Genomic DNA, 13,480 nt, shown 5'->3' with positions numbered 1-13,480 from the left:
TACATATAGATTATTTCACTTATAATTCACTATATCACAATTCCAGATGGTCAGATGTTTACATACACTAAGCTGAAGTTGCCTTTAATAAGGACAACAAAGTCAATGTTTTTGGAGTGGCCATCACAAAGCCCTGACCTCAATCCTATAGAAAATTTGTGGGCAGAACTGAAGAAGTATGTATGAGCAAGGAGTTATTATGAGAACTTAAGTAGCCTACTTTTTGCTCCTACTGAGGAAGGCTCTGTTGAATGTTAGCTTCCACCTTCATCCTTCAAGCTGGCAAAGTACTACTAGCCAGAGCTCTTCAACATTAATGCAATAAAGGTCTCTGCCGGCGGCAAGCCACCTGACTGGCTGACATATAGACAGTAAAAGCGATTATTTGCCAGTTGTGCACTCATTCTCTGAGATTTGTTTTTTGTTTTTTGGGGGGCTAGACAAAGCAGTAGTCGTGGGATTGTTTGAAAATGGCCTTTGTCCGGCATCACACAAACACACCATCAGAAGCGTTTATAATTGCCTATTTGAGCCGACTCCGAGCTGAGGTAGATTGTTTCGTTTCTCAGGACCTAGGCATGTGCTGCAAGAGGGCGGAGTTAGCCATTTGAGAGAGTGGTGTATGTTCTGCTAAAATGGCAAATCTGGTAAACTGCAAAAAGCCACCATTAGTATGATGACAGGGTATTATCTATGTCATGTATTATAATCTGAATTGTAATAAATAAATAAATAAATAAAGTAAAATCGAATTTATTTAGCCACAAGGAACAATGTAGTCATCACGTTTAAATTACATAATTCTATAACAAAGCGGTACTGGTCCTCCTTTTTTATTTAACATTTTTCCTGGCTTGAGACCTTTATAGAAACAATGGTATTCACATGCTGTAAATATGTTATACACAGTCATTCAGAGAGGGATCCAGTGCCTTTAAAGGAGGTTTGTGTTCATTTGAGATAGGGGCCCGTTGCTCACTGAGAAAGCCAAGCTCAAGCAATGAGAGAGATGAAGCCTCTTGAGTCCCATACTAGGGATTAGTAAGGGCTGTCAATAGACTCAATGTAACAAAAAGGAGGTTCTTTCCACATCAAGGTGGTTCCATTAAAGGCACGCTCCTTAATTTGTTTTTCAGTCAACATCAGCAACCCCACATAGTTTGCTATAAAACTGAGGGATGGAGCTGGGGTAATCACCAGTGCTTAATTTGAGCCGGATCAGGATCCAGTACCTCTCAGTTTTGGACTGTTAGGTTCAGAACTAATTTGCCAGGATCTGGTACCTCTCCTGGCATGAACAATTATTTTAACTGTTTGTAATGTAAAAATTATAATAAAAGCAATCATGTAAGTTCTCCTGCCCTTTAAAAAATGTAATGTGAAAACATGTGTCATGCCTTGGTCTTAGTATTTTGTGTTTTAGTTAATTAGTTGGTCAGGCCAGGGTGTGACATGGGTTTATTGTTTGTTGTATTTAGTGGGTTTTTTTAGTTATTGGGATTGTAGCTGATTAGGGGTGTGTGTTTCATAGGTTTGGTTGCCTGAGGTGGTTCTCAATCAGAGTCAGGTGATTCTCGTTGTCTCTGATTGGGAACCGTATTTAGGTAGCCTGGGTTTCGCTTTGTATTTCGTGGGTGATTGTTCCTGTCTCTGTGTTAGTGTTCACCAGTCAGGCTGTAATAGGTTTCACGTTCCGTTTTGTTGTTTTGTATTTATTCGTTATTTCATGTATAGTTTCGTTATTTGTTTTCACTAATAAACATGAGTAACAAACACGCTGCATTTCGGTCCGACTCTCTCTCGACAAACGAAGAACGTCGTTACAACATACCTGATACTCTAAGAATTGATTTGTGTTGGCCCGGGTTCAAGCTTTGCGCAACATTTTAGCCTATAGACCAAGGGGGGGACAAAGTACGCACTTCAATCCAGCCCACGAGACAGACAAAAACAACACGTAGATATATATAATTTTTTCCTAAATTACTATTTTTTGGTCTTATTTCTCCCCAATTTCGTGGTATCCAATTGGTAGTTACAGTCTTGTCACACCACTGCAACTCCCATACGGACTCGGGAGAGGCGAAGGTCGAGAGCCATGCATCCTCCGAAACACGACCCAGCCAAGCCGCATTGCTTCTTGACACAATGCCCACTTAAGCCAGCCGCACCAATGTGTCGGAGGAAACACCGTACACCTGGCGACTGTGTCAGCATGCATGCGCCCGACCCGCCACAGGAGTCACAAGAGTGCGATGGGACAAGGACATCTCGGTCTGCCAAAACCCTCTCCTAACCCGGACGACGCTGGGCCAATTGTATGCCGCCTCATGGGTCTCCCAGTCATGGCCAGCTGTGACACAGGCTTGGATCGAAGCCGGGTCTGTAGTGACGCCTCAAGCACTGCGATGCAGTGCCTTAGACCGCTGTGCCACTCAGGAGGCCCCCGCAAATTGATTTCAACAAACAATTGGTACCCTTCCATTGAATTTCAAAATCCCGATGTGGCCCTCGAGCCAAAATGTTTGCCCACCCCTGCTATAGACCACTGCGTGGCCATTGTTGTGGTGAGAAAGAGAAACGCGCCTGTATCTCTCACAGAACTAGAATGAGATTCACTTTCTATGATCTATCTACCTCTTTCTGCAACTCTCATCTCTCCAGCATTGCGCTTCATCATTAATATCCTTTTAGAATCATAGCCGTGGGAAGGGTGCTGGAAGTGCTGCAGCACTTACATTTGCCAAAGTTATTACTGTTGTCTGTACAGAAAAAAATGAAATAATTCAGAATACTACACCAGGAGTAGGCCTATAATTTAGCCACAGAGGATCAATAGCTTATTTTTTAAAAGTTGCCTAGTTGTGGATTGTGTGTAGCCCAATCACAAGGCATGCCTCCAGTCTGGAATATGCGGCAAATCTGTCAGTGAACGTGAACAGAATGCAGCCAAAATCGGCCTTTCGCAATTTTTCAAATATAATCGCTGGAAAACACAGGTTGGAAAGCAAATGGCTCCTGCTAAAAAGATAAACTAATCTGTCTCTAGGTGTCAAGCATAGGTATATAGGTGGCAGGGAAGTCAGGCGCAGGAGAGTCAAACGAAGTGTAAAATGGAGTCTTTTAATAAAGTCCACCTAACATGCTCCATAAGACTAAAAGGTACATACATAAACAAACAAACATGGGTACGAGGACCCGACATGCAACTATACAACATAAAACTACACTGACAATAAAACAATCTCTGACAAAGACATGAGGGGAAACAGAGGGTAAATGCACAACGGGTAATGAACGGGATTGAAAACAGGTGTGTGGGAAGACAAGACAAAACCAATGGAAAATGAAAAATGGATCAATGATGGCTAGAAGACCGGTGACGTCGAACGCCGAGCACCGCCCGAACAAGGAGAGGCAACGACTTCGGCAGAAGTCGTGACACTAGGCTACCAAATACAGTGCATTCGGAAAGTATTCAGACATCTTGACTTTTTCCACATTTTGTTACGTTACAGCCTTATTCTAAAATTAATTCAATTGTTTTTTCCCCCTTATAAAGCTACACACAATATCCCTTAATGACGAAGCAAAACAGGTTTTTACACATTTTTAAATATTTATAAAAACTGAAATATCATATTTACGTATGTTTTCAGACCCTTTACTCAGTACTTTGTTGACGAACTTTTGGCAGTGATTACAGCCGTGAGTCTTCCTGGGTATGATGCTTCAAGCTTAGCACACCTATATTTGGGTAGTTTTTTCAATCTGCTCTGCAGATCCTCTCAAGCTCTTTTAGTTTGGATGGGGAGCATCGCTGCACATCTATTTTAAAGTCTCTCCAGAGATGTTCGATCGGGTTCAAGTCCAGGCTCTGGCTAGGCCACTCAAGGACATTCAGAAGCTTGTCCCAAAGCCACTCCTGCATTGTCTTTGCTGTGTGCTTAGGGTCGTTGTCCTGTTGGAAGGTGAACCTTTGCCCCAGTCTGAGGTCCTGAGCTCTCTCAAGCAGGTTTTCATCACAGATCTCTCTGTACTTTACTCCGTTAATCTTTGCCAGGTTTCCTCCAGACGTTAAACTTGGCATTCAGGCCGAAGAGTTCAATCTTGGTTTTATCAGACCAGAGAATCTTGTTTATCATGGTCTGAGAGTCCTTTAGGGGCCTTTTGGCAAACTCTATATCATGTGCCTTTTACTCAGGAGTGGCTTCCGTCTGGTCACTCTACCATAAAGGTGGTGAAGTGCTGCAGTAATGGTTGTCCTTCTGGAAGGTTCTCCCATCTCCACAGAGGAACTCTGGACCTCTGTCAGAGTGACCATCAGGTTCTTGGTCACCTCTCTGACCAAGGCCCTTCTCCCCCGATTGATCAGTTTGGCCAACTTTGAGTATCATAGCAAAGTGTCTGAATACTTATGTAAATAAGTTATTTCAGTTTCTTTTATACATTTGTAAAAATATGATACAACCTGTTTCTACTTAGTTGTGATGGGGTATTGTGTGTAGATTGCTGAGGAATTTCTTTCATTTAATCTATTTTAGAACAAGGCTGTAACGTAACAAAATATGGAAAAAGTCAATGGGTCTGAATACTTTCCAAATGCACTGTATTTGAGCACTGGAGCAGTCAGGCTATACACTATCAGTAGATCTGGATGCCATTTTACGGGCTCTTTAACCAATTCTGCTATTTTGTGTGTTTTTTTGCATTATTTGTAACTTGTTTTGTACATAATGCTTCTGCCACCGTCTCTTATGAAAGAAAATAGCTTTTGGATATTAGGACAGTGATTACTCATCTCGTACTGGATGAAACATTTTCTTTAACAAGTCAGAAGTGAAGGCTTTACTTCAGACAACGGACAAGGCCCTCATCCTCGTCATTCACAGGAGAAAGAGACGGAGATATCTGGGACGTAGGTCGGGGTGCCTTGTAAGGATCCAACGGCGAGTGGGTAATCTGCTTCTACCATAGTCCTGTTAGCCAATGTACAATCATTGGATAATAAACTAGATGTGCTACTATCACGAATATCCTACCAACAGGACATTAGAAACTGTAATATCTTACATTTCACTGAGTCGTGGCTGAACGCAATATGGATAAAAGGGGTTACGCTGCATTGCCAAGATAGAACAGCTGCCTTCCATAAGACAAGGGGTACACTATTTACAGAGAGAGTTTTCATCTCTATTTTCCGTAGCTGTCTATTTACCACCACAAACCGCTGCTGGCACCAACCATCTGACCATAATTCTATCCTCCTGATTCCTGCTTACAAGAAAAAACAAAAGCAGGAAGCACCAATAAAGAATTGGTCAGATGATGCAGATGCTAACCTACAGGATTGTTTTGCTAGCACAGACTGTAATATGTTCTGGGATTCTTCTGATGGCATTGAGGAGTACACCACATCAGTCACTGGCTTCTTCAATAAGATGATCGATGAGGTCGTCCCCACAGTGACCGTATGTACATATCCCAACCAGAAGCCATGGTTTACAGGCAGCATCCGCACTGAGCTTTCAAGGAGTTAGAGTCCCGCTTTCAAGGAGCGGGACTCTAACCCGGACGCTTATAAGAAATCCTGCTATGCCCTCAGACGAACCATCAGACAGGCAAAGCGTCAATACAGGACAAAAATTGAATCATACTACACCGGCTCCGACGTTCGTCAGATGTGGCAGGGCTTGCAAACTATTACAGACTACAAAAGGAAGCACAGCTACGAGCTGCCCAGTGACACGAGCCTATCAGACAAGCTAAATTACTTCTGTGCTCGCTTCGAGGCAAACAACACTGACACATGCATGAGAGCATCAGTGGTTCCGGACAACTGTCATCACACTCTCCGTAGCCGACGTGAGTAAGTGTCTTCACTGACATTCCACCTGTCCCTAACTGAGTCTGTAATACCAACATGTTTCAAGCAGACCACCATAGCCCATGTGCCCAAGAACACTAAGGTAACCTGACTAATTTTCTACCAGCCTATAGCACTCAAGTCTGTAGCCATGAACTGCTTTGAAAGGCTGTCATGGCCCATATCAACATCATTATCCCAGAAACCCTAGAACAACTCCAATTTGCATACCGCCCCAACAAATCCACAGATGATGCAATCTATATTGCACTCCACACTGCCCTTTCCCACCTGGACAAATTTAACACATACAGTGGGGAGAACAAGTATTCAATACACTGCAGATTTTGCAGGTTTTCCTACTTACAAAGCATGTAGAGGTCTGTCATTTTTTAAATCATAGGTACACTTTAACTGTGAGAGATGGAATCTAAAACAAAAATCCAGAAAATCACATTGTATGATTTTTACAGTGTTTTCCACCACCATCAACAAAACACCAAATTATGTAATTTCTCGTGGAGGAATGATTTCGCATCACTCCAATAGAGTTCCAGACTCTAATAGAATCTATGCCAAGGTGCATTGAAGCTGTTCTGGCTCGTGGTGGCCCAACGCCTTATTAAGACACTTTATTTTGACAGTTACCTGTAGTTCATTGCTCAAGGAGAGGAAGGTATTTGTCACCTCCAGTGTATAACAAGCTCAGTTTACGTGTTCCTTAATAGAAGTGCTTTGTTTGGTACATGTATGAGTTGTCTTCATGAAAAAAGTAGTTCCGCTCTTTTCATATTCTGTCTGAATGGACTGTCTACACTGAGCATGTGGGGGGAAAGCAATTTGTTTCTGCTAATATCTGTGTCATTCTTTCAGAAAAAACACAATTTGGAGTGGAGAGAAAGCAGGATGGTAGCCCCAAGCACCCTTTTCCCACATTCCTCCTTTCTTCTTTCTGTTACTTTTTCTCATCATCTCCTTTTTTGGTCCTATTTGGTCTCTTCTTTAATGCAGTGCATTGTGGGTTATGGCTGAGGAGGGTTTGTGAGAGGAGGGGAAAAAGCCCTCATGCCCCCAGTCGGTAATTTACCCTGAATTCTCACATGAGCAACAGTGTCGCTAATAAACACTGTCACTTCCTGTTACACTGCAGTCGTTTATCCCCTAACAGGAGTAGTGATGTGGCTAATACGATAAATCATGGTTCTCGATATAGCCAGGTCTCTCTGTCAAGTTCCCTTGAGCTCAGCCTAGAAGAACTTGATCTGCGGACCTAGACTATACTAATTGTCAGCCAGGTTTTAAGATCATGTCCATGATTTTTGGAAATAAAGGAGATCATTTTTACTATTTTATAAAATACTGTGTGGCATTCAATGTTTTTTAAAGGATGCTCAATTGATCTACCTCGAACCCAACAATTACAATATCTCAGCAAAATGGTCAGGAAACAGCCTTCTTATTGGCTTACATCGAATGCTGCAGAGTAGACCACCAATAGAATACACGGTCAAAATCCACCTCTTGAGTTATGCCACAGAGAAAATAAATAATAAAGCATTCAGAGATAATCAAGCCTACTGACGGTCATCTCACTGTTTGGGTTGTGTCCTCTTCAATGTCTCATTACTTTATTTATAAATTATTTTTGAGGAGGGAGCCTGAATTATTTTCATTACATTGCCTACATTGATCCTGAATAGTTTGATAGCGGATAGATTACCTTCTTGCAATAGTAAGCTCATTCAAACACAATATTTTTCCTATCGGGTGAGGATAGAAAAAACATTTCCCAGTTTCAAACTAATTAATAAAAGAGCCTGTGGTCTCAGTTAGATTTCGATTCATAATCTCAATTTGAAAAAGAACATTTTATCGAGACAGTTTAGTGAGAAGGGTCATGTTTGGGTTCTTTGGTATGGAGAAAAGAGATGATAGCCCTAGGTTAATTCTGCATCGCTGGACATTTGTTGTAACACAGTCCTGACTCGCTGTGTCCATGAAAACAGCCAAAAAATGAGAACTAGTTATGAATCAAAGACACTTTGCTGTTTATATGCATTGAGGGTGATTGTAACAAACCCTCACTAGAAAATACGTGACTATTTTACAACAATAGTGATCTTTGCAGATGAAATTGTTACATTACTTGACTCCCAGTCACAGGTGATTTCACGTAATTGGGATTTGGTGTAGATTGGTGTGGTTACAAATATACTGTCAACAGAATTTCATTTTCAACAAACAAATGAGAGAAAAAAGGAAAAAATACAATTTGGGAAGCAGTTAGACCAGCCATGAACCTTTCTAGCGCAGGCGTTCCGCTAGCGGAACCCCTCGACAACGTTCCACTGAAAAGGCAGCACGCGAAATTCAAAAATATTTAGAAATATGTAACTTTCCCACATTAATAAGTCCAACACAGCAAATGAAAGATAAACGTCTTGTCAATCTACCATCATGAAGATTTAAAAAATGCTTTACAGCGAAAGCACAACATATGATCATGTTAGATCACCGCCAAGACAAAAAAATAGCCATTTTTCCAGCCAGAGATAGGAGTCACAAAAAGCAGAAATATAGATAAAATGAATCACTAAACTTTGATGAATTTCATCAGATGACACTCATAGTACATTATGTTACACAATACATGTATACTTTGTTCGATAATGTGCATATTTATATCCAAAAATCTCAGTTTACATTGGCGTGTTACGGTCGTAATATTTTGATTCCAAAACATCCAGTGATTTTGCAGAAATACTCATAATAACCATTGACAAAAGATACAAGTGTCATTCTCCTTAATGCAACCTCTGTGTCAGATTTCAAAAAAACTTTACGGAAAAAGCATAATCTGAGAACGGCGCTCAGAGCCCAATCCAGCCAACGAAATATCCGCCATTTTGGAGTCAACAGAAGTTGAAATAACACTATAAATATTCACTTACCTTTGATGATCTTCATCAGAAGGCACTCCTAGGAATCCAGTTCGACAATAAATGACTGATTTGCTCCATAAAGTCCATCATTTATATCCAAATAGCCACTTGTTGTTAGCGTGTTCAGCCCAGTAATCCATCTTCATGAGGCGCGAGCACTTCGTCCAGACAAAAACTTTAAAAGTTCCATTACAGGTCGTAGAAACAAGTCAAACGATGTATGGAATCAATCTTTAGGATGTTTTTAACATAAAACATCAATAATGTTCCAACCGGAGAATTCTTATGTCTGAAGAAAAGCACTGGAATGAGAGCTAACTCTGTCGGGAGCGTGCGTCACGAGCCTGAGACACTCTGCCAGACCACTGACTCAAATGACTTAAATGTAAATGTAAATGTCTCATGAGCCCCTCCTTTATAGTAGAATCCTCAAACCAGTTTCTCAGGTTTTCGCCTGCCATATGAGTTCTGTTATACTCACAGACATCATTCAACCAGTTTTAGAAACTTCAGAGTGTTTTCTATCCAATACTACTAATAATATGCATATATTAGCATCTGGGACAGAGTAGGAGTCTGTTCACTCTCGGCACGCTATTCATCCAAAAGTGAAAATGCTGCCCCCTATCCCAAAAAGATTTTAAGCATGATTAGATTTAATAGCTAGCAACAAAGAAGGGGCCAGAAGCACTTTAGCGGAAAGCCTGACCCTCTTTCTACATCACACGTCACGAGAGATAATGCTCCTAATAACTACAAGGAAAATACGCAAATTACATTAAATTACACACACCACAAATAAAAATGACTTCTATTGTTATAATGTTATGTATCATATCCTGCAATGGGATGGGATTATCATTCTAAATTGAAGCTTATTCAAATGTATGGTCCGTCCAGCAGAAACGACCCCTTGCCCATACCCCGACCCTGTGACTTGCTTTTTAGGCAGAGGTTGGAGGTTCAAATCTGGCACCAGCTATGAAGCGTGATTGTGTTTGATATTGAAGACTATGCTGGTCAGCGTGTCAAGACAACTAGAGAGAGTGGCTGCCACACAAAAGGTTTCTAAAGGGCAGTGGTGATGTGTGGTAGAGAGTGATATGGGGTTGTATAGAAAAAGGACCAGCACTTACAAATGAAGTGTTACTCTGATATATGAATGTGTGAATTCCACACAATGAACTGCAGTGGTAACGGCCAGGAGGGAGTAGTAGGGGTGACTTCCACTGACCGTAACATACTCCACTGTCTGTGGAACAGGAAGCTGGGAAAAATTATTTAATTTAGGAAAACATTGTGTATTTTTTTCCCTCGATGACTAATTTCAATTACCTTATCCAGCATGTTTCTTGTATGTCCACTGATGGAGAAAACCAACAAATAGTTTATTTCATGTTTGTACAGCATGCCCCATTTTGCATAGGATTGGGAGCACTACTGGTTGGCTGTTATCATAGCACTCATCCATGTACCCTCTTCCTATCTATTAATCTTTTTATCTCTATCTTATGCTCAGAAAAACTCACACTGGCATAGACACGCAGCACACACACACATGCATACATACACTCACGTGCTAACAGACACACTTAAACTCAATCAGACAAAAATGTATGTGAACTTGATTTATTTTTGCATCAATGACTCATGTCCACTCCTGTGTCAAAGCATGACACACTGCCCCTTGATAACTCTGGATGGACTGCAACAGACCCAAGTTATGGCGTATTTCAGTCTCTCAATCCCTTGATCAAAGACCCATATGACCCATTAAAACTGAACACAATTGTGCTCCGCTGCTGTATCAAAGATAGTTGTATGGCCTAGAGTAGAGGTGTATGTGTCACTGTGTCTGGGAGGCAGAAGGGGGCACCATCCACTCATAATGGATGTTCTTCAGGAATAATGAGGAGGAAGTAATGCTGCACCATTACGTTTTCAAAGACGCATTTAAATATCAATCATCCTTTCTTAAATTTTCAGTTACAATGTTTTGGCACACACTTTCTCATTCTATAAATGAACAAAACCAAAAAAAGACCTGACTATGAAATCACAACATTTCCGAAGGGGCCATTTCCTAAGAAACTATAGGTCAAAATTAAGTTGTCAGTTAAGAACCACTTTATTTACACCAATAGTATGTGGACACAACTTCAAATTTGTGGATTTGGCTATTTAAGCCACAATCATTGCTGAGATGTGTATAAAATCGAGCACACAGTCATACAATCTATATAGACTAACATTGGCAGTAGAATGACCCGAACTGGAGAGCTCAGTGACTTTCAATGTGGCACCGTCTTAGGATTCAACAAGACAGCTGCCCCGGTCAACTGTAAATGCTGTATTGGTGAGGTGGAAACGTCTAGGAACAACAACGGCTCAGCCGCGAAGTGGTAGACCACATAAGCTCACAGAAGGGGACTACCGAGTGCTGAAGCACGTAGTGTGTGAAAATTGTCTGTCCTCGATTGCAACACTCACTACCAAGTTCCAAACTGCCTCTTGAAGCAACATCAGCACAAGAACTGTTCGTCATCAGTTTCATGAAATGGGTTTCCATGGCAGAGCAGCCGCACACAACCCTAAGATCACCATGCGCAATGCCAAGCGTTGGCTGGAGTGGTGTAAAGCTAGTCGTCATTGGACTCTGGAGTAGTGAAAACACGTTCTCTGGATTGATGAATCAGCTTCATCATCTGGCAGTCCGACGGACGAATCTGGGTTTGGCGGATGCCAGGAGAATGCTACCTGCCCGAATGCATAGTGTAAACTATAAAGTTTGGTGAAGGAGGAATAGTGGTCTGGGGCTGTTTTTCATGGTTCGGGCTAGGACCCTTAGTTCCAGTGAAGGAAAATCTTAATCCTACAGCATGCAATTACATTCTAGATGATTCTGTGCTTCTAACTTTGTGGCAACAGTTTGGGGAAGGCCCTTTCCTGTTTCAGCATGACAATGCTCCCCGTGTGTACAAGCGAGGTCCATACAGAAACGATTTGTCGAGATTAGTGTGGAAGAACTTTGCTGGCCTGCACAGAGCCCTGACCTCAACCCCATCAAACACCTTTGGGATGAAATAGAACACCGACTGCTATCCAGGCCTAATCGCCCAACATCACTGCCTGACCTCACTAATAATCTTGTGGCTGAATGGAAGCAGGTTCCGCAGCAATGTTCCAGCATCTAGTTGAAGCCTTCCTAGAAGAGTGGAGACTGTTATAGCAGCAAAGGGGGACCAACTACGTATAAATGTCCATAATTTTGGAATTCGATTTTTGACGAGCAGGTATCCACATACTTTTGGTCATGTAGTGTATGTAAACTGCTACATTGTATTGCCTTCAGGTGAGCTTGGACACTTTTTCTGTACCTTGATCCTGGTACTTAAATGAGGAAGTCAAAATTGGAAGCCCCGAAATCAGGGTTGGGTAGGCAACTTTCTAATCGGGGTTGGGTAGGCTACTTTCTCTGTTACTGTAACTGGTTACCCTTCCAACATTTTAAACAGTAAGATAACGTTTGGATTATGCAAACTCAGTACCCTTAACAAACATCCCTTCTGAATGTAAAAGTAGTCCAATAAGTAATCATCTAGTTTTTTTAAAGTATCTGTAATCTGATTACAATATTTTCACTGTTAACATAACTAATGTTACAGCGATTGTTTTCCGTAATCAGATTACATGTTAGTGATTACATGTAATCAGTTACTCTCCAACCCTTCCATAGCCAAGTGTGGAGGTGATGATAGCCATGTGTGGAGGTGATGGATTTGCAATTTGAGGTTCAGCACATTGATGTGAAATATGATTATAGGATCTTAGCAAGGCTGCTGAACTCATTTTTAGACTGTGGCTTTAAATCACTTTCCAGCACTGGTGTACTGAAAACCCCCTCTTCCTGAGAAGTCTGCCATGCCGGATGTCAAAGGTGTTTTAAAAATGGTAAAAGTACAGTAGCAAGTGTACGAATGAGTTGAGATCTACTTGGGATGGTCACTAATTTCATGTGTTTGTTTTAAAACTTTTCTTATTGATTCATTTTATCTTACTTGTAGCAACATCTGAGAAGCCTTTCCTGGTTACAGTTTGAGAGGTGCTCCCTCTTGTGTTATAAACTCTCATGAAGATGATCCGTCATATCTATTCAAGCAGATCAGACCAGCATCAAAGTCAATTCCAGCTATTTCAGTACATGGCTGGAATGAAACCCAATTAGATTTTAAATTAAATGTTATTATAGACAATCTACTTCATGTAAACTGAAATTACATTTATTTACTAAATTGTCTGAAATCCAAATTAAATGGACCCAACATGAAAAGTAATTATTGTTGTGTTTGTATGGAAGAATTTGTACTCATGTCTAAAATCAGTCACTCGACCTAAACTTTGATTAGTTGATTGAATGACCTAACCTTTCTGGGTATATTGGTATCTCCTTGTTGTGTTCCAGGTGACTGGCTGGCTACTGTACCATCACACTCCTCCCATTCCTGAGGAAACCCTCTTCACGACCACACTCCTCCTCTCTTCACCTCCACTCCCAGTATGGAACCCAACAAAGTCCAGCCAGAGGGCGGCCTCAATGTCACCCTCACCATCCGCCTCCTCATGCATGGCAAAGTAAGCAATCTCTAGTCTTACATCTGTGGTTAAGGAAGAG

General features: G+C 41.3%; 1 protein-coding gene across 11 annotated transcripts in view; it reads left to right on the top strand.

Moving 5' to 3' along the window:
- LOC135547078 (poly(rC)-binding protein 3) overlaps window positions 1-13,480 on the top strand; it is a 164,305-nt gene that overhangs the window by 100,358 nt on the left and 50,467 nt on the right. For all 11 annotated transcript variants that reach the window (XM_064975720.1, XM_064975719.1, XM_064975726.1 and 8 more), the window contains one exon: window positions 13,271-13,440. In XM_064975720.1, coding sequence (XP_064831792.1) covers window positions 13,366-13,440 — 75 coding nt within the window. In that variant the 5' untranslated portion in view covers window positions 13,271-13,365. The remainder of the gene's footprint in view (window positions 1-13,270; window positions 13,441-13,480) is intronic.

This window comes from Oncorhynchus masou, chromosome 10, assembly GCF_036934945.1.
Source record: "Oncorhynchus masou masou isolate Uvic2021 chromosome 10, UVic_Omas_1.1, whole genome shotgun sequence".
Lineage (NCBI taxonomy): Eukaryota > Metazoa > Chordata > Actinopteri > Salmoniformes > Salmonidae > Oncorhynchus > Oncorhynchus masou.
The sequence above is the reverse complement of the archived record's forward strand: the minus strand, read 5'-3'. Positions and strand labels throughout refer to the sequence as shown.